Genomic DNA, 25,381 nt, shown 5'->3' with positions numbered 1-25,381 from the left:
ATTGGAGAGGACAGTGCAGGCAGAGAAGGGCAAGTGAGAGTGAGAAGGGCTGAAGACCCAGAGGTGGGGGCCTGCACACTGGGCCCTGCTTTCCTCCTCTGGGACCAGGGACTGTGCCCTTGGTGGCGGAGCCCCTGTGTACCTGCTCTGTGCGGCTCTGACCGGGCCAGCCCCTCCCCGCCCCCACTCCCTCCAGGATTAGCTTTATGGGTTGAGTGTTTCCTCTGCCAGCCCCTGCTTATCAGCGCATCTACAACCCCCACCTCAACCTTATCGCTCTCTCCATCTCCTTATACTGGAAGTCCCAAGGTTTCAGAGGCCATTACCACCCCACACTGCCCCACCCCCCAGCCACACAGAAAAATGTCCCACAAGGTGACCCCCTCCCCCTTCCTAGCTGGCATCTTCCCACACCCTGGGTGAGAGCATGCTTCCTTCTTGTCTAGGCATCCACTCTTCCTTTCCTTACTTATTTTCCTTTCAATTCTTTTCCTCCACTAAAGGTTATTTTGTCCATCCTTCAGTCTCTAGAGAAGCACTCTCATTCTTACAGTAAAAGAAGGGGAAGTTCCCCTCTCCTGAAGACCCCAAGGGGAAGGGTCCCCAGCCCATCTCCACCCATGTCTCTCACATCTTTATAGGCAGGAGTTTCCCAAGAAGCAACAAGGTCTGGCAGGAGTTTTGGAGCTAAGATTCCAACTTGAAAGCCAGTCCCAGTTTTGCCTCTAGGTGGGTAATCACTCTCCCTCTCTGTGCTCCGTTTTCTTATTTGGAAAACAGAGACCCCTCAGCCTGTTCCCATCTACCTCACAGGTCTATTGAATGACTACAATTAATCATATGTGTATATACATCTTTGGAAACAATCAGGAAGAGAAGTAGAAACTATTTTATCATTAACTAACAAAGCACTGTCTTGGCTGTACTCATCCCTCCTGCTGTCTCATTCCTGAGAGAGTCCCAAACATGGAATGAAGATTTCTTCATTAGCCACCTCCACTCAGTTCCTGCTGTTCAACCTCTGTGGAAAGGCAGGGCCCACTGGGGGTCACCTCTGACCCGGGGCTCCAAGAAGCTGGAGGGGGAAGAGAAGTCACCTCTGGGCTTCTTGTGGAGGAGGGGTGGCCTGGAAATCTCCTGTGAGGCAGGGCTGGAGGGTCTAAGATGAAATTTAACACAGCTTGGAGAAGCAGCTCTGGGGGGATTCTGAGCCCATCTCTGGAGGGAGAGTCAACAGTGGCTGAGCTCTTCATGCTTTACCGATGCTTCCATGAGAGTATAGCATTACCTTGATTTTACAGATTAGCACATAATCTGTAAGGTCACCTTACAGCAAGGTGACCACAGCAAGGTCACCTAACTGACTTTAAGGGCTGACAGTCAGGATTCGAACCAGGACCTGCCTGACTGAGAGCTGGAGGGCTTTCTTCCCTCTCTCCTGTGTCCCACTGACTGCTCACCTTGCTTGACTCACCTTCCAGGTTCTATCCTTGCTCCCTGTCCAGATTCCTCTGCCCCACCCCTCTGTCTCAGCGCCCTCAGCCCACTGCTGGGAGCTAAGTTCCCTCCCTCTTCCCTTGGGCTCCAGGGCAGGCTCTGTACCCCAGGGCCTTGCTCCAGAAAGGGCTCCTCCCCCTCCAGATAAAGCTCCCCTCTCCTGGTAGGGCCTCCAGTCCCCTCAGTGCAGACACACACACACCACAGCTGCACACACAAGTCACACAGGAAAAATACTCACTCTCAGTCCCAGCTCCAAACAGACCCCGCCTCCTCCTCAGTCACTGCAGAGTCCTAGACCTGCTTCTTTTACGTTCCCATAACCTGCCAGTGCCTGAAAGGAGAAGACATGGGGGCTCTTCCACCAGAGGCAAAAGGACCCTGGGTCCAACTCCAAACATTTCTGACCTCCTGGCTGGTCAGAGAGCAAGACTGGGATCAGCAGGTGGACGAGGCCCATATGCTGCAGCAGAAGAGGTATGTCGTGCCACATCCCACCCCTCACTGATCCTCAAATCCTCTGACCCACACAGGTCTGTCTCCCTGATAGAGTGCCCCAGAATCCAGTGCCAAGTACTTGGATGTACTCTTCCCCCCAACCCACTTGTTACAAAAACCCAGCTTCCCCTCTGAGTGGTGGTGGGGCTGTGATGTTGGACCACACACGAGGACCTTGAATGTAGATTCAGAGGCAGGGGCAGAACGATGGCTAAGGCTCTAACCTGCCTGGCTGGTGGAAGAATGGGTTGGACGACTGAAAGTGACCAGAGAGAAGAAGCCAGGGTGTTGTGTTTGGGGAGACAGGCAGGTGTAGGCTGGTGGGGAACAGATTGTTGGGGAAGAGATGAGCTCCTGTGAGCTTTAGAAGACTTGTTGGTTGAAGAAAGAGTGAGGAATTACCATTAGTGTGAATGAAAGTTGATAGCATGGGAAAGGGGAGGGGAGCTTTGTTTTGTAAAACTCCTGGATCTGACCAGCTGAGGAGGGAAACTCAGGTGACATTGGAGAGTCCTTAGTTCAGTTCATCTACCCTTTATGAGTCTACTGTGTGCAGCAGTGTGCTAGGAACTGAGGATTCAGAGACTGAATAAGGCTGTGCCTGCTCCTGGGATGCTTTCAGTTCGGGTGGGGCTGGTATGCCTGTGGGCAGATCATTTCATGGCTAGCCCTGAGGTCCAGACCCTGGAAGAGCTGTCAGGGCAGGGACCCATCCTGTAGGCAGGCCTCTGCCTCAGAGTGTTTGGGGGAATTGTCTCCCATCCGAGAGCTGCCTGGGGGATAGGGTGAGCAGATATTAGCATATCTGGGCCTCCACCAGGGCTGGTTTCATGCACAGGTGGACTCCATAGTTGCACAGGGTTCCACGCTTCAGAGGAGCTCTGCATTCTGTTTAATGCACTGCTGTCATCATCTTGAAATTCTTAATAATTTTTGAACTAGGGGTCCTACATTTTCATTTTGCCCTGGGCCTCGCAAGTTGTGTAGGCCCCTGGGTGCAGACTGAGCCCTCATTCAGGAAAGGTTCTCTACTTGCTCACCTACCCCCATCCCAGGCCCTGCAATGAAACCTTTGGCCTCCCTACCTCCCTCCCTGCTTTAGGGTGAGACTAGGGCAGTATCAGAGAGAGAGCTAGGTCCCAGACCTCCCCTCTGGAGGGCGGTGGGCTAGAGGCCCAGAGTGCTGGGGCTGTGTGCAGTTCCCTCTGCACAGGGGTGCATTCTGGAATCCTAGCTCTGGCTGCCCTGAGCTAGGTGCATGCAGACTGAGAGTCCAGGTGAGATGGGCAGGGGGCTGGCCCTCACTCTACTGGTCCCTCCTGAGAGTGCTTCTCTAATGGGCAGACCTGAGCTCCGCCTTGAGATAAAAAGCTTCTTCTTTAGATAAAAAACTTCTTCCCCTGCTCATGGCTCACGGGGACATTGGAAGAGAGGAGTTTGGGGCTGGGAGACGTCGTGGGAACTACCGGCCAGTCTATTTGTCTGCCTTTCATCTCTCCCACACGATCCTCAACCTGCCAGATCCTGTGTTCACCTTCAGAGCCAAAGTGTACTTACCCAGCGGGATCCGTTTTAGCTTTATCTCATGTTTGGTTCATCCAGGCAGGGGAGAGAAAAAGATTAACCGACAGAGGTACCATAAGGTGGGTATCTCCGTAGGGCTTCTCCTGCTCTGAGTAGCACTGTTCTCAGAGAAGCCCAAGGCTATGCTTCTCCTCAGTTATAAACATAGTGTTTGACCCTTGAATCTAAGGATAAAACACAGAAGGAATAGATCCTCCATACGCCATCTCAAAACTCCTCCATGTTCCCCTGCAGAGATGGGTATCTAAACAGCCTTGGGGGGGTAGTCAGAACTTTCATTGGCAACTCCCAAATCTCTAACAACCTGTCCATCTCTCCCTTTCTGCTCAGTTCTGGTATTTCAAACTCCCCTTGGCTAAAGAGAGCCGGTTCAGCAGGCCTAGGAGCAGGGGTGAAAACCCAGGTAGAAATTCTGTCTCCTCCACTAGGTTCCCGAAATATTTACTCAGCCAGGCCTGATGTCCTCATCTCAGGGCCACCAGGACCACCCATTCCATAGCCTAGGCCCTCCTACCTCAGGCACTGCACCCCTCTGTCGAGCTTCTCACCCATCTAGGCTAGGAGGCCCCCCACATGGGAGGAGCTAGCATGATGTAACCACCCTGCTTTTGGCCTGTCTGTGATTCTGTCTCATCCTGACTTATGTTCATCTTCTCCCAGGATTCGAGAGTCTCCACTGCTTCAGGCAGCCAAGGAAAATGACCTGTGTGTCCTGAAGAATCTTCTTCTGGACCGAGCCTGTGACTTTCGACAAAGAGGTGGGATCAGAGTTTAATGTGATGGAGATGAGGGCAGTAGCACCTGCCCCTCCACCCCAGAACTCTGAGGATTTCTGCAAAGAGGACTGGAGAACATCTCTGGAGCCTGGAATCCCCTCCTCAAAGGGCTCTGGGAAGTGTTTGACGCCCCTGTCTTCTCTGCTACAGGAGCTCTGGGGGAAACAGCGCTACATATAGCAGCCCTCTATGACAATCTGGAAGCTGCCATGGTGCTGATGGAGGCTTCCCCAGAGTTAGTCAAGGAACCCGTCATGTGTGAGCCATTTGTAGGTGAGAAGCCTGCACAATTTTTCAAAGTGGAAACATGTAGAGGAGGGTCTGATGTTATCTCTTAAAATGGGCCTCCGAGAGTAGGTTGGGGAATGGGTGACGTAGGGTTCAGGAAGCATGACTCACTTGAGTTGGGAAGAATGCAAAGTTCCTGGTCTTGGCTTTGAGGATCTGTAACTTCCTTGAGCCATTTATTATTTCCTTTCAACTCCTTTTGTGTTTCCTGAGGGTAAAACTCTATTGCTTTCATAGCAACACTAGAGTGATTACATTTACACCCCAATCCCAGTAGCCAACAGGTAAGTATAATGGACAGCCTGAGGGACTAATTGCCCTCAGTCTAAGGCCACTTTGCTGAACCAAGGGCAGAAATCTATGCAAGCATCTGTCAGGAACCTCCTGCAAGCTAGGAGGATGTTGCATCCCTGAGAGAATTGGGGACAGACCCGCTGACTGAGGACTCTCTCTGGCCCAGGTCAGACTGCACTGCATATAGCCGTCATGAACCAGAACGTGAACTTGGTGAGAGCCCTGCTTGCCCACGGGGCCAGTGTCTCTGCCAGGGCTACAGGCACAGCTTTCCACCACAGCCCCCACAACCTCATCTACTTTGGTGAGAGCCATGGCCAGGGCTGGGAGGAAGGGGAGGTGGAGAGGTGTGCAGGAGCAGAGAGAGGGTGGGCTGAGGAGGGATCCATTCTGGGGAAGATGGGAGGGGTTAGCCCATTCCCTCCATGGCCCTCTGCACCATCGCTGCCTCTGGTTCTGCTGACAAATGTCCCCAAGCCCAGATATGAGAGGGGGGGAAGGAGGCAGTCACTTGGGGAGACTGCCCATCCCATCCTGCACTCTTGCTATGGTTCCTCTGTGTCCCCAGGGGAGCACCCGTTGTCCTTTGCTGCCTGTGTGGGCAGTGAGGAGATTGTGCGACTGCTCATTGAGCATGGAGCTGACATCCGGGCCCAGGACTCCCTGGGTAAGAGTTGGGGTGGTGAGGGGAGCTGGGGTGCTGGGGGTGTGAGGGGAGGGGTGAGCACGAGGAACATCAGGGACTTTGCTCCAGTGGTCATGTGACACCCGTGTCCTCCCCCAGGAAACACAGTGTTGCACATCCTCGTCCTCCAGCCCAACAAAACATTTGCCTGCCAGATGTACAACCTGCTGCTGTCCTACGATGGGCATGGGGACCACCTGCAGTCCCTGGACCTCGTGCCCAATCACCAGGGCCTCACCCCATTCAAGCTGGCTGGAGTGGAAGGCAACACTGTGGTGACGGATGCTCCCCAACCCCATATGTTCTTCTCATGGCCCTTCTTCCCAACTCCCCAAAAGGGTGGTGGTCCTTTACTTCCAACTCAATCACTAAAATCCTCAGCCTCAGGAATCTCTGACTAAGGAGGGTTGGAGAATCTTACTTTAGAACGTCTGCACAATACCCAAAGCTCTGCTCCCTTTGCCTCTTTTCTTTTAGATCTTTACGGGGTTTGTGGGAAGGAAAGACAGACAGAAAGTAAAAAGGAGGTTCATATAAACAGAGTCTTGCCAATTCCCAACTGTCCGTCAGTCCCAAGGAGTGGGCAACAGCCCTCTTCAATGGTCTTGTTCCCCTTGACCAGCTTCTCACACATTAACCCTCCGACTCACTGCTGTGCTCTCTCAGATGTTCCAGCACCTGATGCAGAAGCGGAAGCATATCCAATGGACATATGGGCCACTGACCTCCACTCTCTATGACCTCACGGAGATCGACTCCTGGGGAGAGGAGGTGTCCTTTCTAGAGCTTGTGGTCTCCTCCAAGAAGCGGGAGGTATGAATGCCATGGGGGATCAGGGAGTGTCCTGTGCCGTGCAGAGCCTGTCCATTTGCTAAGATCCTGGGCTCCAGACACTTCCCTGCCTTATAACAGGTGGAGATGAGACTCCTGGGACCTTTGGGAGAAGAGTCTAATCAATACCCCTTTCCTGACTGCACTCTCCCTCTGCTTAGCTCCAGCCCCTTCTGCTTTCCTTTCTCATACTAGTATTTCAGAAGAGGAACTCTCCAAATGGAAATTGCTTCCTATCATTCATTCATTAATTTATTCAGCATATTAAGCACCTTTTGTGTCCCAGATGTTGTGCAAGGAACTGAGAATATAGAAAGAAATAAAACACAGTTTCTGTTAGTCAACTTCCTCAATTTCCAGCCTCTGTCCTCAATAATTGCAATTCAGTACAATGTGTACTATCATAAAGGTCTGTACTAAGCACAGTGGTGGAAAAATTGATGTTGGGTTAACTTGGCTTGGGTGGGCAAGAGAATAAGTCACAGAGGAAGTGCTTGATCTGGGTCTTCAAGGAGGAATTGGGAGTCATCAGGAAGATGAGGAAAAAGAGAGATTTCCAGAGAGGAGAAAACACATAGATCATTCAGACAGTACTGAATTGAGTGATTTGAGGGAAAGGAAAATTTGTGGAAGGGTGGTAGAGAGGAGAAAACACTTTGGGCTTTCAGGAATCTCCAAGATAGCAGCAAGATATAGTTTTCATTGTTTATCTGCCACTTGAGAATTTCCTAGGAACTCTTCCAGAACCATAAAACTTGGAGGATTGTTGGTACTAGTAAATAGAAGAAAAGTTGAGTGGCCAATTGGTGAGAACTTCCTCAGAGAATATTTCTGGGAACAGATAAGCTTCGAGCAGGGTTTCTTAGGAATTGGAACCTTTATATCTCCTGTGGATTGTGCCACCACAAATCCTTGGTCTCTTATTTCAGCTAGCTCTCAATGTTTTCCTCAGATTTTAGTCTTGTCTTGGTCAGCTACTTTTCTATTCCCTTAAAATTCCTTTATAGTCCCTTTTATGTCTCTCACTGCCTTCACCCTTAGTCCCATCAGAAGATCCAGACTCTTACATCATGGGAAAAATATAGGCTTTCTGGATGGAGGTCCTTCAACTTCCTGCCCTGTCCTGCCAAGCATATCTGGACATTCCCCACTGTCTCTCTCCTTCCCTCTGGGTTCAATGGAAAAGATATTCTTTCTGCTAATGGTTGATCCTTCCAGCGATGCTTCGAATTTGCATTTCCTACTTTCTCAGATGCCTCATGCCCTCCATTACCCTCTCTCATTCGCATCTTTAACCTCTCACTGTCTACTTACATTAGAGCACCAACCTGTCTGGCTTAGATTATTGCCACATCCTACTACCTGTACCTTCTATTGCTCCTCTTCAGTCCAATACTTCTAGAACAAATCTGACTACTTCCTTATTTGAACCTCTAATTGATTCCCATTGCATTCAGAAAAAAATTCATACTCCCTCCCTTGGCACTCATGATGTAGGATGATCTGGCCCTAATCTACTTCTCCCATTGTAACTCCTGCCCAACACTCCCAACAGGGTCTCTCTTATACCCAACCACACCTCGTCTGCAAACGTCTTCTCATACCTTCCTGCCTTGGCAACTGCTGCTACTCTATGGAATGGTCTTCCCTAACTCTTCCTTCACTCAACTATCTACTGCTCATCCTTCAAATCCCCCTAAGTGCTATAGTGCCTGTGTTTACTTCTGTAATAGTTTATCTGCAGCACTAGCATGAGGCCTAGCATATAGTAGAAATGTACTAGTTGTCTATAAAAGAAATGACTGACTAGATGGATGAATGATGGTAGTGCTGATTACTACCCTGCCCATCTGGGACCCACTGGGAAACCCAGTACTCCTCATGATGTAGGTTAAACCAAGCTACACTCTTCTTCCGTGGCAGGCTCGCCAGATCCTGGAACAGACCCCAGTGAGGCAGCTGGTGAGCTTCAAGTGGAAGAAATATGGGCGGCGGTACTTCTGCATGCTAGGTGCCTTGTATGTACTCTACATGATCTGCTTCACCATGTGCTGCATCCATCGCCCTCTCAAGTTCCGTAGTGACAACCGCACAAACCCCCGAGATAACACTATCCTCCAACAGAAACTACTACAGGTAGTAGTTTGGGAGGGGATGAAAGGCAATGGTGGCATGGGGCGATGATGCTGGAGACTAGAGTGATACTACTCAAGAAAGACACCACTCACTGGACTCAAGCAGCTGCAGGCTCCTAATCCCCTAGATAGATATCAGACATGATATAAGGGGACCAGAGAGGGGCCTTAATGAGTAGAAGCACACTTGTCAATGGAGCTGTGGCCTTTCTCGTTAACTCTGAAAGAATGCTTGGTATTACTAGCACTGTGCGTTTGTAAAATCCCTTATAATTTAGGAAGAGGACCAGTTTTTTGTGATGAGAATTTTAAGGAAGTTGTTCTAAAGAGAGGAAAACTGTGCTCCAAGTGCATTTCTGAGTCTGTTTCTGGTCTGTTAAGGCAACACTGACAGCTTTCTGGCCTGCATTCTCTTCGGTGTACTGTCAATATGAGCACATTGGCAATCATGTGTCAGCTGTCTGACCACCTGTTGGATATGCTGCAGAAGGATGCCTGGATTGCATAAGAGGTTGAAGTAATCAATCTCTGAGGTCCCTTTACTCTTGTGGGCTTGCCATTCTGTGGTGTCCTTCAGATACCTGGGTGGTGAGGATTGCTGATGAGAGATGTAGGGTAAATGAAGAGTCTGCCGTGGAAGGGAGTAAATCCTCCTCTGTGTATAACAGAATGAGTAGACTCTAATGAGCACTTCTGAGCATATCGGTCCAACAAATACAGTTATATTGGGTTGGCTTATTGTTCATAGGTAACCAAAATTTTTGTCCTGGTGACCTGAAAATAGCCAAAAGGGGGTGCAGGCATGTGGGCAGAAAACAAAAGAAAGAGTAAGAAGAATTTTTCCAGGCAAGTAAGAGCTAGGTGACTGGAGATTTATGTTGTATGCAAGGTGGGCAAGCCATGGGAATAGCTCAGCCCAGACGAGAAAGAAGGGTAGTTTGAGTCAGAAAGAGAACATCAACTACCTGCCCAGTCAAGGAGCAAAAACCTAGTCAAGTCAAATAAGACCAAAGCGAGTGGTATGCACAGAGAAAGAACAAAGAGCCTCAATAACCCCAAAGTAGGACAAAACACTCCATCTCTCCTGCTTCTATAATTGCCTCTCAATATATAGACAGTGTGCTCATGTACCCAGAGCCACTGTCTCCCCCAAAGAAGGGTTTGCTGCCTGGAGACCACAAGCCTGAATGTGATGGAGCTGCCTTGTCAGAGGTGGGCACAGGGGCACTGGGGGCAAGTTGTGTTCCACGCATCTCAAACTGGGCATGAAGGTTGCCCCTGGTGTGGAGACCATACAAGGAGAAAGGACATTTAGGAGATGGCCAGCTGGGGTGGGGGAGTGATTAGAAATGGGGAAATTGTATAAATATGAACGAATTGGGGGTTGTTGGATTTTTACAACATTATTGGCCTGATTTCCTCTGATGCCTTCTTTCCCAACCTTCCTTTGTCTCAAATTTACTTGGGGATTTTCTGGATTTAGAATGTAGATAGCATCCTGGCCTAAGAGTTAGGTACACTGAGCTATTGATTACCACTGAGTCTCCTCCCTATGTGTTTCTTTCTCTTTGGGACAAGACTAGTTATGTACAAACATTTCCTTTGACCCAGATAGTCTAGATTATGTTTAAAAGATCCTCTCTCCTTGCCTCAGGTCTAGGTGAAGCGTAATTCTAGCTGAGTGCACCTCCTCATTCTTCTGTTTTTTCTCCTATTCCTTCCTTCTTTCTGGTTAGCATTTTTACCCTTTTGCCTTTCACTTAGGAAAAGCCGCTTTGGCCCAAATAGAAGACTCTTGACTTTCAGATATTCTTTTCTTAGTGGAGGAGGGGATTTAAGAATGCTGCTGTAAGGGGTTTGGGTAGCGAAGAACACCAATGAAAGGTCCCTATTTTGTGTGTGTGTGTGTGTGTGTGAGGAAGATCAGCCCTGAGCTAACATCCATGCCAATCCTCCTCTTTTTGCTGAGGAAGACTGGCCCTGAGCTAACATCTGTGCCGATCTTCCTCCACTTTACGTGGGACGCCGCCACAGCATGACTTGACAAGCTGTGCATTGGTGCGCGCCTGGGATCCGAACCCAGGCCATCAGCAGTGGAGCGTGTGCACTTAACCACTACACCATGGGGTCAGCCCCAAAATGTCCCTATTTTTACAGAGAATGCATATACAAAGGCCCCTCAGCCTTGATCTTGAGTTTATGGATTGTATGTGTTCCTCTTATTCAGTAGTAAGTCAATTTGGATTAAATCAGGGGCTTTCAAACTTATCACCATCAATGATAGAGTGAAAGATTCACCATGAGTGAAAGATTCTGCTTTCATGATACACCAGATATGTTAAATATAGGAAATTCTCTGTTTTCTACTTTTTTATTACTTCAAAGTCTTCGAAAATGAAAATGCATCAATACAGTGTCTTGACTTGATTAATGCAATTGTTGACATATTATTTAGCCTTTGGATCTTTTTCTTGGATAATGAATACTTTAATATCCAATTATATTCATAAATCTGCATGCTCAGGGCTTTCAGTCACTATAGGATTTCCTCTGTGGATCTCATGAGATCTGAAGAAGTCCCTGGGCTCAATGAGAGCAGCCCAGGGGCACTATCTCCAGACAGTTGAAGTGAAAGAAAAAACTCATCTATTTACATGAAGTGGCACAAACTACACAAAAGCAGATATACATGAGGATGGAGTTAGTTTATCTCTGTTCAGTTTTGGAGATATCTAATGGATGTTTTCACTCTAATATGTCTCATTCTTCAGCCATAAAAGTTATGCTTTTTCAGTGTTTCCCCAAAACTCTATTAATTAATTAGAGTTAATTTCCTACCTCCATTTAACGTATACTTGGTTTAGGTAGAACAACATGTGCTACAGTACTAGTTCTCTTAGCTCAAAGTGTGGGAGTCAGGCGGCTTGGGTTTTATTCTAACTCTAAAACTAAATAGCTGTTTGACCTTGGGAAGATCCTATCTCTCGCTAAATCAGTGGTTTCTAACCAAGACTGCACATTAGAAACACGAGAAGGCAGTGAAAATACTGGTTCCTAAGCTTCACTACACCTAGTAAATCAGAATGTCTGAAGCTGAGGCCCTGGCAACAGTATTTTTAAGAAACTCTTTGAGAGATTCTAATATTCAGTTAGGGCTGAGAACTACTGACTTCCACTTTTGAGATCTACTCAGCTCCAACTTTCCAGTCTTAAGTCAATCACTCTGATCATTTAGATTCCTGATCCATTGTTCAGCAAGAGGGCATTGATCTCCCATAATCAGATTTTCTTTCTGTGTCTTGAAGATTTCCTCAATCTCTCCTCTGCCCTTTTCCCAAAAACATTTCACTGATTCATTCATTAAACAGATAATCTTCAAGAGCCTAGTTGGGCCTAAACCTTGTTCTAAGTGTTGGAAATTCAACACCATCTGAGCAACCTCCACATGATCTCTGCCCTTTTGGAGTTTACAGACAGGTTTACATTAATTAAGTGAATTGATATTTCATTACAATCTGTGATTGTTACAATTCACAGTATTTTTTCCTATGATAAGAAAAAGGACACGGTGCTAGGGGAGCTTATAACAGGGGCCTGAGTACTCTGAGAGGCCAGAGAAGGCTTCCCTGAGGAAGATAACTCAGATGAGATCTGGGTATGAGTTAAAGGTGAAAAATGAGTCCTGGGCAGAAAGAATGTGTACGCAAAGGCCCTGAGGCAGGAAGAACTTCACCAACATCTAGGAACTGAAAGAAGCCTGGCTAGGGAGCTGGGGCAGGGGTCTCCAGATGAGGTTGTCCAGGCAGATCCTCCCTGAATAATGCAGGGCCTTGCAGGCCATATTGAGGACTTTGTTCTTTATCTCAAAGGTAGTTGGAAGCTCAGAAGGATTTTAAACAGAGGAGGGACTTGGCAAGACTTTATTTTAGGAAAACGTCTCTGTTAGTAGGGTGGAGGACAGATTTGATGGGGCCAGGGAGGATGTGAGGAGACCACTTAAGAGGCTATTACAGTTCAGCAAGCAAGAGATAATGGTAGATTGGCCTAGGTGTGATGGGGAGACAGAGAGAAGGGGTTAGCATCAGGAGACTTCTTGAAGGTAAAATCATCCCTGCGGTGCAATGGATGGATGCAGAGTCAGGAAGAGGACCGTGGCAGGAATGACTCATAGATTTCCATTCATTTTAAATGATCCTCTACCTGTCACAGTCGGTGGGGTTGATTTGTCTATACATCGTTATCCCCCATAAGCTCTGAACAACCCAAAATACTACAGCTATTTGAAAACCAGCTGATCTCTAGCTCTACACGGCTTTGTCCAGGGGTCATAACCAACTTGTCGTGGAAGAAGCACAGCAAATGAAAGATAGCGAAAGAGATGAGGAGAAGCAGGGAGCCCAGGAGGTAAAAATAACATCTCCTGAGCGCTTGCTTTGTGCACTTTACATGCATTTACCTGTGCTTCTGAGATCTTATTAAAATGCAGACTCTGCCAGCAAGGCTGGGGTAGGACCTGGGTCTCTGCATTTCTAACTCACTGCTGAGTGATTCTGTTGTGGTGATCCTGTGGACCACATTTGGATGACAAAGCATTTTATCATTTATTCCTCATAGATATCCTAATAAGTAAATAAAATTATTATCGCTATTTTAAAAATGGTGAATTGGGTGGGAAGAGGTTAAGTACTTTGGCAAAGACACTCAGCTAGGAAGAGCAGTGCTGGGATTGAGCTTCTGGTCTGCTTCACTTCAGAATCTTCACCTTTAAATACCAAGCCAGGCCATGTCTCCCTCCAGAGTGATGTGTTAGACTCTAATCTCCTTTCTTAGAGGACCCATTGCATAAGAGCTAGCCAAGGCCTGCCACACTCGCCATTATCTGGCCACATTAATTTTCCCTGTCAAGATGAGGGATAGAAGGTCAGTGGGCAGGGGGTCAGATATGGAAGTTCCTCCCACCCCTGGCTACGGAGCCACTATCTATTCTCTAGTTTTGATAATAGGCACCATTTTCTGATGTGGTTAACCTAATGGTGTATAGGGTAAGTCAGGAATGGGTGATGACTCCTCTGTAGAGAGTAGAAATTTCCCAAGTTAATCCTCCTGAGAAAATGCAGAGACTAGGACTGAAATACCCCTTGGAAGGTAGCCTTATGTGGGAACCAGGAGACCTTCTCTTTTTGGCCCAGTGGTTCTCAACTTGGGGTACATAGCAGAAACATCTACATCTAAAAAAGAAGATGCCAGGTCTCAGCTCCAAACTAATTGAACCAGAGTCCCCAGGGTGGGCCTAGGCATGTGTGTTGTGACAAAAACTTCCTAGCTGATTCTCATGGGCAGCCTGGTAAGGAACCCCTGCACAGTTTAGAGGATTGGAGTAATTCTTCATTACGAACCAGCAAGACTTTTTCCGGGAGCTTCATTCCTTTGCAAGCCTGGGATCTTGGGGGGGAAAAGAGGGGTTTGACAACTGTTTCTGCTGTCCTCCCACTTCCTCTGGGTAGCCCATGCTCCCCCTCTTCCCCACAGTAGTACACAGGGCTCTGCTATGCCCATCTCTTCTGGGCATTTCCTTCAAGGCCATGAGTTCAGCCAGCTGATAAGTGAGAGCAATCTCATTAGGCCAATTCTCAATGAAGTATGAATGGTCAGCCTCTGCAGGGGATTTGGCTGTTCACAACTCCTGAAATTCCAAGCCACATGATGATGTAAAGAACTCTAGTCATCTACTTTTAAAGGGGTAGGGCGGAGTATTTTCTCAGTGCATATTAGCCAGGCCTGCTTAGGTGACCTTGAGCTAAATGCCCAGTTTGTTGCCATCCTTTTCCCCATTTGCCTCCCCAGTCCCATTTCCCGATACCCCCTTTCCCTCCTTCTGCAACTCTCAGATGATGCTCAGCTTGCACCTGCCTGCTTACCCCCTCCTTTCTCTCCTTCCTTCTTTCTTTTCTTATTAATGAAGCACCTATTACTGTGTATTGTGGATAAAAAGCAGGAGTAAGACATGCCTACTCTCAGAGACCTCTCAGATTACTGGGGAGACTTGGAGTACCAGATGATTGTGGTGTGCTGGGTGAGGCTGTAAGCAGAGAGCAGGACCATGTACCTACAGGAGAGACACCTGATCTGGGCGTGGGGGCGGAGCCAGGAAAGGAGACCCAAGAGGAGTGCTGTGACCTGAATCTTGAGGGTTAAGTAAGGGTGAGCCAGGCAAACGTGGTAGAGGAAGGCATTCTAGGAAAAGGGCACAAAGTTCTTGAGAAGGCCTGGCTTAACCCAGAACCCTAGTAGTTCAATGTGGGTGGAGCTCACACAGAGTATGGGGCACAGGGCAGGGGCCACACCAGTGAGGGTTCTGTACAACATGTTTGGTAGTCTGGGTCTTATTTTTTATTCTTATCTCACAATGAGCACTTCTAGTTAACAGAATACATGCACAAAATTTAAAAATCAAATGGTAGGTGTAATGAAGAGTGAGAGTGTCCTGCCTGCCCCTCCTCATCCTTGTCTTATTCCCTGAAGCAACCAGTTTTTACCTCTTCTAGTTCTTCATCTTTGTTGTTATCTCCACATTGCTGAATAATAGCCTTCTATCTCTGTTCCTTAATTAAATTTAGACATTATATATTGAAATTCTACTATGATAAGGATTTAGAAAACACCCATTATATGACAAAGTAAGATTTACCAGTTTCTCAAGAAAGATAAACGTCAGAGAAGTTTACAGAACATCAATTCTTTAAACAACAACAGCAAAGTAATTGAAGTCTAGCCACAAGTTCTTAGATCTCATTGTTCACCAAGTAGATAGACACCAACTCTTTTCCTGGTCTGTCCTGGTCTCATACTATTTACCTGAAACATTTCCACCATCTCTTGGTAAGTCTGGTCCTAGTCTTCCATAAAGGCTATATCCTTGCTTCTTCTGAGCTGACACACTCTGAGAAGCCATGGGGCTCCTGGTAGGTAGGTGCCTTCTTTATACCACAGATCACCTCCTACCACATAGCATCTCTTCCTGTTTCAAAAGCTGTGCCTCTCATTGGACCTGTAAGTTCACTGCTGAAATAGCCTGCAGAGAGATGCTTAGAGGTTTCAGTATATTAGCAGAGCAGAGATGATTAGTGTTCTTTATGCCTAATGAGCGGTCACATCCTACCCAGCTTAGATCCTCAACATTCTCACTGGCCTCAGGGCCTCTCAACTCCTTTCTTGGGTGTACTATTCACAGATGTGACTTTGGAGAACAGAGTTTCCAAAAGCCTAAAGGGTACTTGAATGAGTTGAAATTATTTATACCATTTCATGTGGGAATTAATGGATATATGAACACACTTTCTTGGAAAGAAGGTCCATAACCTTTATGATATTCTCAGATGGGCTTATAACTTCAAAAAAGTTAAGGATCATTATTATAGAGTGTATCACTATATCTGTGTGATGTTGCCAGCCTTTCCCTGCAAAGTAATTTGTACAGAAGGAGGATGGGCTTCTTTCCATCTTGGCCTTACCTGGACCTATACCTTCTACACTTACCACTCAGGATGAGGCAGGAGTCCTTACTCAGAACTAAAATGCATTGTGTCTGTAGCCCATTTTCTGCCCTTTTCTGCATTGCCGAATCATAAGAAAACCACAGCGAATATATCTATAGTGCTTTATGGTTTATGAAGTACATCCAAAGACGTCATCTAATTTGATCTTCACAATAACCTCAGGAGCTAAGCATTATAGTTTCCATTTCACAGATGAAAAACCTCAAGCTCAGGGAGGTTTAGTGACTAATTCAAAGTTTCTCTAGAGCTAGGAGGTTCTGGGTCCATACCGGAACATGAATTCTGTGATAGCTTTGTAGTCTATTCTACCTGCCGGGAACAACAGTGATATTGGGAAAGCTGGACTCTCAGCATAGCTGAAACTGCCCCAAGCCACTGATACCTCTTCCTGTTGGTTTACTTTGTGCTGTAAAATGTGATCTCAGCCCCCAGTATACATGTCATAAATTATTGCTCACAACATAAGGTGACTTGCTAGGTGATAGCTCAAGTATTAGCATGTGCAACATATATTAAGCCTTGGATACGTAGATCCATGTCCTGGTCACAGAGTTGGCCACAGTGGCAAATACAATGATGGGGGTGCTGTGATGGTGGTGGTAAGGGGAGTTTTTCTTCATCTTGAATAGACTTCAGTTACTTTAGATCACTTGCTCAAACGGATTTGACTCTCAATCTATCAGAAAGCACTTCTTATCCTGAATTTCCCTCCATAGGAGGCCTATGAGACTCAACAGGATAAAATTCGGCTGATAGGGGAGCTGGTGACCATCGTCGGGGCAGTGATCATCCTGCTCCTGGAGGTGAGGTGCAGGGGGAGTCCAAACTGCGGCCATCTACCTGAGGCCCCAAACTGAACTGCAGTCTACATTGTCTTTTTGTTTTACTGGCCTCTTCCCAGATCCCGGACATCTTCAGGGTTGGTGCCTCTCGCTATTTTGGACAGACTGTCCTTGGGGGGCCATTCCATGTCATCATGTGAGTGTCCTTTCCTTCCAGCCCCTGCCTGACCTTGCCAGAATTGTTACAGGTCCCCCCTTCACTCTCTGGGACCTATACCTCAGCTGACTCTCACCTCCAGGGATTTCACTCCAATGGGCTTGTATGTGCGACTGTATGTGTTTTAAGTGCAAAGTTTAACCCTGAGTGTGTGGGTACCACCCAAGTCACCGCTATGCTGGAGGGGACCTAGAATATTTCCAGCCCTCCCGGCTCACAGCTCCATGCTCCTTGCTCTCCCCCCAGCATCACCTATGCCTCCCTGGTGCTAGTGACCATGGCGATGCGGCTTTGCAACATTAATGGGGAGGTGGTGCCCATGTCCATCGCCCTGGTGCTGGGCTGGTGCAGTATTATGTACTTTGCTCGAGGATTCCAGATGCTGGGTCCCTTCACCATCATGATCCAGAAGGTTAGTGCTTTCCCCAAAGTTTCCTCTGGCTTCAGCCATGGGACATTCCCAGACAGAGGGAGGAAGTGGGAGAAAAAAGAAAAATGCTGCTCAGAGTGGATCTGGTGGAACTATGTGGACCTCTGATCTGTTAGTGATATGGGCTGAGAGACAGGTGGAGAAAGGATCGCCCCACCCTCCCTCTACTTCTCTGTTTCCTGTAGATGATTTTTGGAGACCTAATGCGTTTCTGCTGGCTGATGGCTGTGGTTATTGTGGGATTTGCCTCAGGTAAGAACACTAATCCCTCCTCCACTAGATCACTGGATCCAGTGTTCCAGAAAGTTCACTCTCACTCTTGCTCTCAGTTCTCATTTGCACTCCCTTTTGCTTTTTTGTTTGTTTTCCTAGTGGAAAGTGAGTCAAAAAGCACACTCACAGCCATAGGATCAGGGTCACCAAGGTTGGCCTAGGAGGTAGACCCAAGTGCTCTGAATTTCTGGACCAATAACATTCATTTGACTGACTGCCCTGCAAGATCTTTAGAGATCTTGGAGAGAGATAAAAAGGGCTTTGAAAAGAGAAGGACACTAAACAGGAAAGACTGGCCGGTCATGGATCTCAGAAACTATGCAGGCAAACAGGGACGGTGCAATATTTAACTCCCCTATGTTTACTCTTCAGATGAAGAAACATAAAGCATTCAATAACACACAACATGCTTTTCTTTTATATGTGTGGTCAAAGTTGAGAGAAAAGGAAAGAATTCAAAAAGGGAGATACAGAAAAAGAGTTTGGAGAGTTTGAAGAACGAGAGAGGAAAACAGAAGAAGAGTTGTGAAGAGAGACTGAGAAAGAGAGGCCAGTAGAGACTCAATCAAGGCCCAAGGCACAGTGGAAGAGTGCCAGGGAAGAGAGGAAAGGACAAGGCAAGAAAGTCACAGGCAGACCTGAGCCAAAGCCAGAGGGAGGGAGAGGGAAAGTGAGTGAGTAGAAGCAAGTTCTTAGGGAAAGGCAGAAAGAGGAAGAGAGAGTGCAAGGCAGCAACTCTAATCCAGTCCTCAGTGTCTGCAGCTGAATATCCATAAGATGAGCGGATGTACTACACAGTATTTGAAGACCCCCCCACTCTAAAAGACCATGGCTCAGTACAAAGGATGCTGCTCCTGTCCTGAGAATCCCCCTGTTTAACAAGGGTCTCCACAAAACAGTAGACCAAAAACCATACCAAGATCTGAACTACGAAAGGGTGAAACGGTGGTGGTCCCCTTGTTTGGAGTATTCCCCATGTACTCTTTGCCCCAACACTCTACCCTATCTGAGTCTACATGTATACAAAATGAGGGAATGCCAACAGTCATTTTCTGTTATAGATGTACATGTCCCATACCCAGAGTCTCCTAAACTATCTCTTCTTGGTTGTTACACTTACTTTTTTTTTTTACATAAATAAAAAAGCAATGCTTTGTCATAGACCCTATTTCTACTCTGGGGATCACCTTGTTTATACTTCAATTCCCTTTACCGAGAGGAGTCTTTTAAAGGTTCTAATGCCATAATAAGTTTCTGAGATGCCTAGCACCATCCATTAGGCTACACTTGGAGCAGGGAAAACTTTTCTATGATGGTTCAAGCTCACCCAGGGAATCTCAGAGTGATGGATGGGTATCCGGAGGCCATCAAGATTTTTTTAAAAGGTGCTTTTCTTTTAGCCTTTTCACATCTCAGTTCTTTAAAATTGTTGGAGATTCTGTATATTTTTGTAACAACTTGTCTTTTTTTTTTTTAAAGATTTTATTTATTTATTTATTTTCCCCCCAAAGCCCCAATAGATAGTTGTATGTCATAGCTGCACATCCTTCTAGTTGCTGTATGCGGGACGCGGCCTCAGCATGGCTGGAGAAGCGGTGCGTCGGTGCGCGCCCGGTATCCGAACCCGGGCAGCCAGCAGCAGAGCGCGCACTTAACCACTAAGCCACGGGGCCAGCCACAAGTTGTCTTTTAAATATTTGTTTTGTTAAAATGTAAAAACCAGTTCAGTGACTTACTATAGATATAATTTTTTGCTAACTGGCTGAGTATCACCATTAACCCAAGTGATAAACTTGGTCATAGGACATCTGAGGGTAGCCCGATCCACAGGTAAACTGTGACTTACATTCACACATCTACATTGATGGGTAAGTGTGTGTGCATATGTATGAATGTATGGGGATCTATACTGGAGTTAAAATAAATGCTGACCATGCCCATGCTTATCGTGATAACTCCCCATTTCCCCATCTCCCTGCCCTCTTCCTGGGCGGAGCAGCGTTCTTTGTCATTTTCCAGACAGAAGACCCAAACAATCTGGGGCATTTCTATGACTACCCCATGGCACTGTTCAGCACCTTTGAACTTTTCCTCACCATCATTGATGGGCCTGCCAACTACGACGTGAACTTGCCCTTCATGTTTAGCATTGTCTACTTTGCCTTCGCCATCATCGCCACACTACTGATGCTGAACCTGTTCATTGCCATGATGGGTGACACACACTGGCGGGTGGCTCATGAGCGGGATGAGCTCTGGAGAGCCCAGGTGAGTTTATTAGTGTTAGTCTTACAAAGGGGCAGGGCATGGAGAGAAAAATCAAAGTGGAATATGTTATAGTAGATGACTCTTAAGAGAGTCACAGAACAACCGAGTGGGGCTGTCACCTCAATGGAGGTACATTTGGATATGTGGAGGGGACAAAAGGAGGCAAAATGGTAGAATAGGGCTAGGATCAACACCCAAGAACCGGGGGTGTTGATCACAGGGGGAAAGTAGATCCAGGAGTCATCCTTGAATCCAATGAGAACTAAGAACTGTCTTGTTCTGAAATATTCTGTTTTTCATTTGAACCTTATCTTTTATTTGCTTCTAAAACTCCCTGTTTCTTTGTGATCTTTTCTTTACATCATCACAGGCTAATAAAATGTTAGCATTGGAAGTACCTTTAGTGGTCTTCTAGTTGAATGCCTGTCCCATAAATAATCATTTATTGGTCAGAGGTCATTCAATATCTTCTTTAATGCTGATTAGGACCTTACTATGTGGATTTTGATAGTGGTTGGGAGGAGAAGAGCTTTTTCATATTCCAGAAGTTTTTGTTATTAGAAAGGACCATGTTGCATTGAGCTGAAACCTGTCTTTCTACAATTTTATTCTTTGGTTCCAGTGTTTTCTCCTTGTATAACACAGAACACGCTCTTCCATATTAGGACAATTCACATATTTGAATACAACCGTTATATATCCCCTGGGCTTTTCATTCACTTAACAATAATTGTTTAGAGCCTGCTATGTGTTGGGAAATGTCTAGGATCTGGGATCACAAGCGTGAACACGTGGAGCTTACGGTCTCGTTGGGAAGACAGACAAACAAATGACTTCACAGACAGCTGTACAATTACAGTCATGAAAGTGTCATAGAGAAGTAGAAGATGCTAAAAGCAGGATTCAACAGAAAAGACTGACTGGAAAGTTAGGAAATGCTTTCCTGATGGAGTGACATTTAAGATGAGCTCCTAAACGTAGGTAAGAATTAGCCAGTTAAGAGGAAAAAGGGAAAGGGATGGAGGTTAGAGTTTGTATCAGTCAGGACTCTTTACTACAGGTACAGAAAACCAAACCCAAATAGACTTTAAAAAAAGGCAGTGGGAGGATGATGTGTTGCTCCTCATAACTAGAAAGTTTAAAGCATTAAACTAGCTTTAGGCATGTCTGGCAAGTGCCCAGATCTCCATTTCACACATTTCATCAGTTTCTCTGTTCTGTTCTCTTTCGTATTTACTCTCTTCGAAGTCAGTCTCTCCCATCATGTTGGTGAGATAGCTTATAGAAGTTCTAAACTCCCAAAGAAAGGAGCAGATATTCTGCATTATTACACAATTCTAAGGGCCCCACTCACATTGTATTCTGTATTCTGATGTTGTGGAATATATAGCCTTTAAAAGAATGTCTTTCCCCCAATGAACCGAGTCTAAATTCCACCTCATTGCAATAAGTTTCAGTCATAGACGCATCCTTGAATTTAAGGTTCAGGCCAAGGACTGGATGGTGGTGGTGGTGGTAGTCATGAATTCTGGGGAAGAGTAGACTAATTAACTATGTGCAGTCTAGTCTACTCTAACCGATGGACTGAGAGGAGTGAAGGAATCATTCTCTAAATGAAAGATGGGTTCTGTTACCGGAAGAAGGTGGGGGCTGAATAAAGGTGCCAGGAGAAATAGTAACTGTCCTTTTTAAGGTGAAGAAGAGCTATCCAGGGAAAGGGAATAGAATGATTTAAAGTCCTGAGGTTGGAGGGAGTTTGGTGTAAGTAGGAAGCTGAGAGAAGGCCGAGAGAAGTGTGGAGCACAGAGAAAGACGGGGAATAGAAGGATAGGAAGTGGAGAATTAGGCTATATTAAGGATTGCTAGTTCCTTCAATTAATAAAGCTTCCTGGCCCCAATCCATCCTGACTGCATCCTTCTGTTCTTGGCCTAGTAGATCATGGCCCTTCCAAAACTAAAATGGTCCCTGATATGATTGGAGGAATGCATTATAAAGAGGGGCATGCCTTTCCTTGCTTTGGACACTATACTATGAATAGCACCCAAAACTGAGTCAGGTCTTTTAGCAATTGTACAATGGCCCTTCTTAAGCTTAGGATCGACTAGAATCTCCACATCTTCGTTATATGACTTACTTAGCTAACCTCCTTTACCATTTGCCTGTACTTACACAGACACTTTAGTCTTAAACATAAATGTAGGACCTTACATTTGGTTTTCTTAAATTTTGTGTGATTGGTTTTTGACTAGCATTGCAGTTTGGTGAGATCATTTTTTAATGCTTCTGTCACCTCACATATTACATATTCCTCCTAGTTTTGTGTCAAAGGCATATTTGATAAGCTTATCTTCTGTTTCACCTAAATAATTAATGAGAGCAGGGCAAAGGACAGAACATATGATGTGTCATTAGAATTTTCCCTGCCAAGTTTTCAGTCCTTAACCCATCCTTTTCCTTTTTAGGATATAGATATTTAATTTGCTGCAAATTCCCTGAACACCAGCAGAATCATTTCACCTGCAAGATCATAGAGATTCTATTTAATCTTTTTATTTAAATCAAAATAATTGGCCTATGGCTTTCCTATGAAAAAGAAAATGAGATTAGTTTGGAGCAACTCATTTTCCATGAATCTGAATAGTAATATAGAGGGCACTGTTTTATTCAAAACACTCATAAAATATTCTCTCTCCTTTTACGATGAATGGTGAGTAAAGCAAGCAGCATGGTGCCTGGCACAGGCTGGATAATGGATAAGTGGCTATCATCTCTGGTGTCCTCATCTCACAGGTTCCTTTTGATTCCCTCTGTTGGTGGCCTCAGTGTTCTCCGAACCTCATGGCTCTTTCTGAGTTCTCCTTCTATCTCTTTCCCCCTTCCAGGTCGTGGCCACCACAGTGATGCTGGAGCGGAAGCTGCCTCGCTTCCTGTGGCCTCGCTCTGGGATTTGTGGGTGCAAGTACGGGCTTGGGGACCGCTGGTTCCTGCGGTGAGTGACAGTGTGTATCCGTCAACTGCAAACGTGTGTGAGGCCATGGAGCAAGGGTGACCAGTTCCACATTTACCACCCTCCTCTCCATTCTTGAGTTCTCGCTCTTTATTTTTTGTCTTTTGGTGAGGAAGTTTCACCCTGAGCTAACATCTGTGGCCAGTCTTCCTCCTTTTTTTTGTATGTGGGGTGCCATCACAGCATGGCCACTAACAGATGAATGCTGTAGCTCCACGACGGGGAACTGAACCCAGGCTGCCAAAGTGGAGCATGCCAAATTTAACCACTAGGCCACCGGGGCTGGCCCCTTCTTGAGTTCCCAAATTGGACCCAAAGGAGATGTTATCACTCCATAAAGTGAGACTGCATTAGCCTGTTTACAGGAGGAGGGTGAAGCCAAAGTGGAGGGATAAAAAGAATGCTCACAGCCAATGCCAGGCTGTGAGTACATCAGGGCAGTAACACGTGAAAGGCTACAGATATGTGTTCTTGCTCCTCGGATTTGGGTATGGGTTACCCAAAGTGTTCTAGTCTTGTTCCCACCTCACCCCCATTTCTAATATATTCTTGCTTTGAGACTAACATCTTCCTTCATAGTCTACCTTCAGCTCCTGACCTGGCTCTCTTCTCTCATTTATTTCCTTAATTGCATCTCCTCATTCTTGTGACACATTTATCTTTCAATTGGCTCTGTTTCCTCTTTCATATTCACCCATATCCACCCCCACCCCAATCACACACACACACACAAGCCCTACCACCCTCCAAATCTTGATTGCTTACCTCTTTGGCCTCCATCCCAGTTTATCCTCCATTCCACTGCACTTCCCTTCACTTGATCCTACATGATCTTCTTGCTTCAATTCTGGTCCCTTCCTTCCCCTTTTCTCTTGATACTGTTTCCTACATATACCTCATTCACCTCTACTTCTCCCCATGGCCCATCTCTCCCCACCTCAATTGAGTCCTTTCCCATTTCCCCTCCTTAGAGTTGAGAACCACCATGATCAAAATCCTTTGCGAGTGCTTCGCTATGTGGAAGCTTTCAAGAGCTCAGACAAGGAGGATGGACAAGAGAACCTTTCTGAGAAACAGCCCTCTGTGGTTGAAAGTGGGACCCAAGCCAGAGCCTGCCTGTTTCTCCCAACTCCCTCCCTGTCCCGGAATACATCCCGCAGCAGCAGCAGTCACCGGGGCTGGGAGCTCCTTCGTCGTAACACCCTTGGACACTTGAACCTTGGACTGGACCTTGGAGAGGAGGATGAAGAGGAAAATGTCTATCATTTATGATTAGGATCCCTATTATTTTTCACCTGACTCCAGGGGGACCTTGGGTGGGGGGCAGAGAGAGAGAGACTCTTGCCTATGTGCAAGTTCCTAACTTTCATACCTATTGATCATGGGAGGGAGTAGATAGAATAATTCTTAAAAGCCAAATCTCACCTTTCACATCAACATTTCTGGAGATGAGCAAAGGGCATCTGTTGTCCCACACATCTCCTGGGTTCTTGGAAGTCCCATAGCTTGGGAAAAGAAGGTGTCTTTTTGATCAAAGTTGTACTTGGCAACTAAAGACCCAAGGTAGTAACGCTAGATTAGTGTCTGGATCATCTCTCTTTCTGCCCCATGTGGGCACTAGGAAGTAGTAATCTGTGAAGCCTGCCTGGTTCCACAGGGCTTAATGTGGGAACAGCCAGGCACAGCATTGTGGCTTTTCCCTTTTCCCTACACCCCTGTAGGACTCTGTCGCCACCTAGCAACCAAACCCCAACTAGAAAACCACAAGAAGAAAGGTTCTTTATCTTTGCTTTATTTAAAAAAACATTATTGTGATAAGATACACATAACATAAAATTACCATTTTAACCGTTATTAGGTATACAATTCAGTGGCATTAAGTACATTCACATTGTTGTGCATCCATCACTACTATAGATCTATAGAACTTTTTCATCATCCTAAATTGAAACTCTGTACCCATTAAACATTAACTCCTCACCTTCCCCTTTCCACAGCCCTTGATCACCAATATTCTACTTTCTGCCTATGAATTTGACTACTCTAGGTACCTCACATAAGTGAAATCATACAATATTAGTTCTATTGTGTCTGGCTTATTTCACCTAGCATAATGTTTTCAAGATTCGTCCATGTTTATTTAGCATGTATCAGAATTTCATTCCTTTTAAGGGCCAAATAATATTTCATTGAATGTATGTACTACACTTTGTTTATCCATTCATCCACTGATGTACATTTGGGTGTTTCCACCTTTTG

At 46.1% G+C, this 25,381-nt stretch overlaps 1 protein-coding gene across 1 annotated transcript; it reads left to right on the top strand.

The window, feature by feature from the left end:
- Positions 1–1,747: 1,747 nt before the first annotated feature.
- TRPV5 (transient receptor potential cation channel subfamily V member 5) lies at positions 1,748–24,441 on the top strand. Its single transcript, XM_058531904.1, has 15 exons — positions 1,748–1,974; positions 4,240–4,337; positions 4,506–4,628; positions 5,104–5,241; positions 5,506–5,604; positions 5,722–5,897; positions 6,289–6,435; positions 8,377–8,589; positions 16,861–16,947; positions 17,046–17,122; positions 17,390–17,555; positions 17,759–17,825; positions 19,846–20,114; positions 22,998–23,104; positions 24,094–24,441. Exons 1-15 carry the CDS (start codon positions 1,847–1,849, stop codon positions 24,392–24,394), a joined length of 2,196 nt encoding a protein of 731 aa, XP_058387887.1. The 5' UTR covers positions 1,748–1,846; the 3' UTR covers positions 24,395–24,441.
- The last annotated feature ends 940 nt before the right edge of the window (positions 24,442–25,381 follow it).

The sequence above is a fragment of the Diceros bicornis genome, chromosome 3 (genome assembly GCF_020826845.1).
Source record: "Diceros bicornis minor isolate mBicDic1 chromosome 3, mDicBic1.mat.cur, whole genome shotgun sequence".
NCBI classification, from domain to species: Eukaryota; Metazoa; Chordata; class Mammalia; order Perissodactyla; family Rhinocerotidae; genus Diceros; species Diceros bicornis.
This window is presented reverse-complemented; position numbering and strand designations above follow the sequence as displayed.

Bases quoted from the DNA above. Each gene is read 5' to 3' on its own strand.
- TRPV5 (XM_058531904.1), top strand. From the start codon at position 1,847: ATGGGGGCTCTTCCACCAGAGGCAAAAGGACCCTGGGTCCAACTCCAA. The intron at 1,975-4,239 runs GTATGTCGTGCC...ATCTTCTCCCAG, and splicing joins CATATGCTGCAGCAGAAGAG to GATTCGAGAGTCTCCACTGC. The intron at 8,590-16,860 runs GTAGTAGTTTGG...TTCCCTCCATAG, and splicing joins TCCAACAGAAACTACTACAG to GAGGCCTATGAGACTCAACA.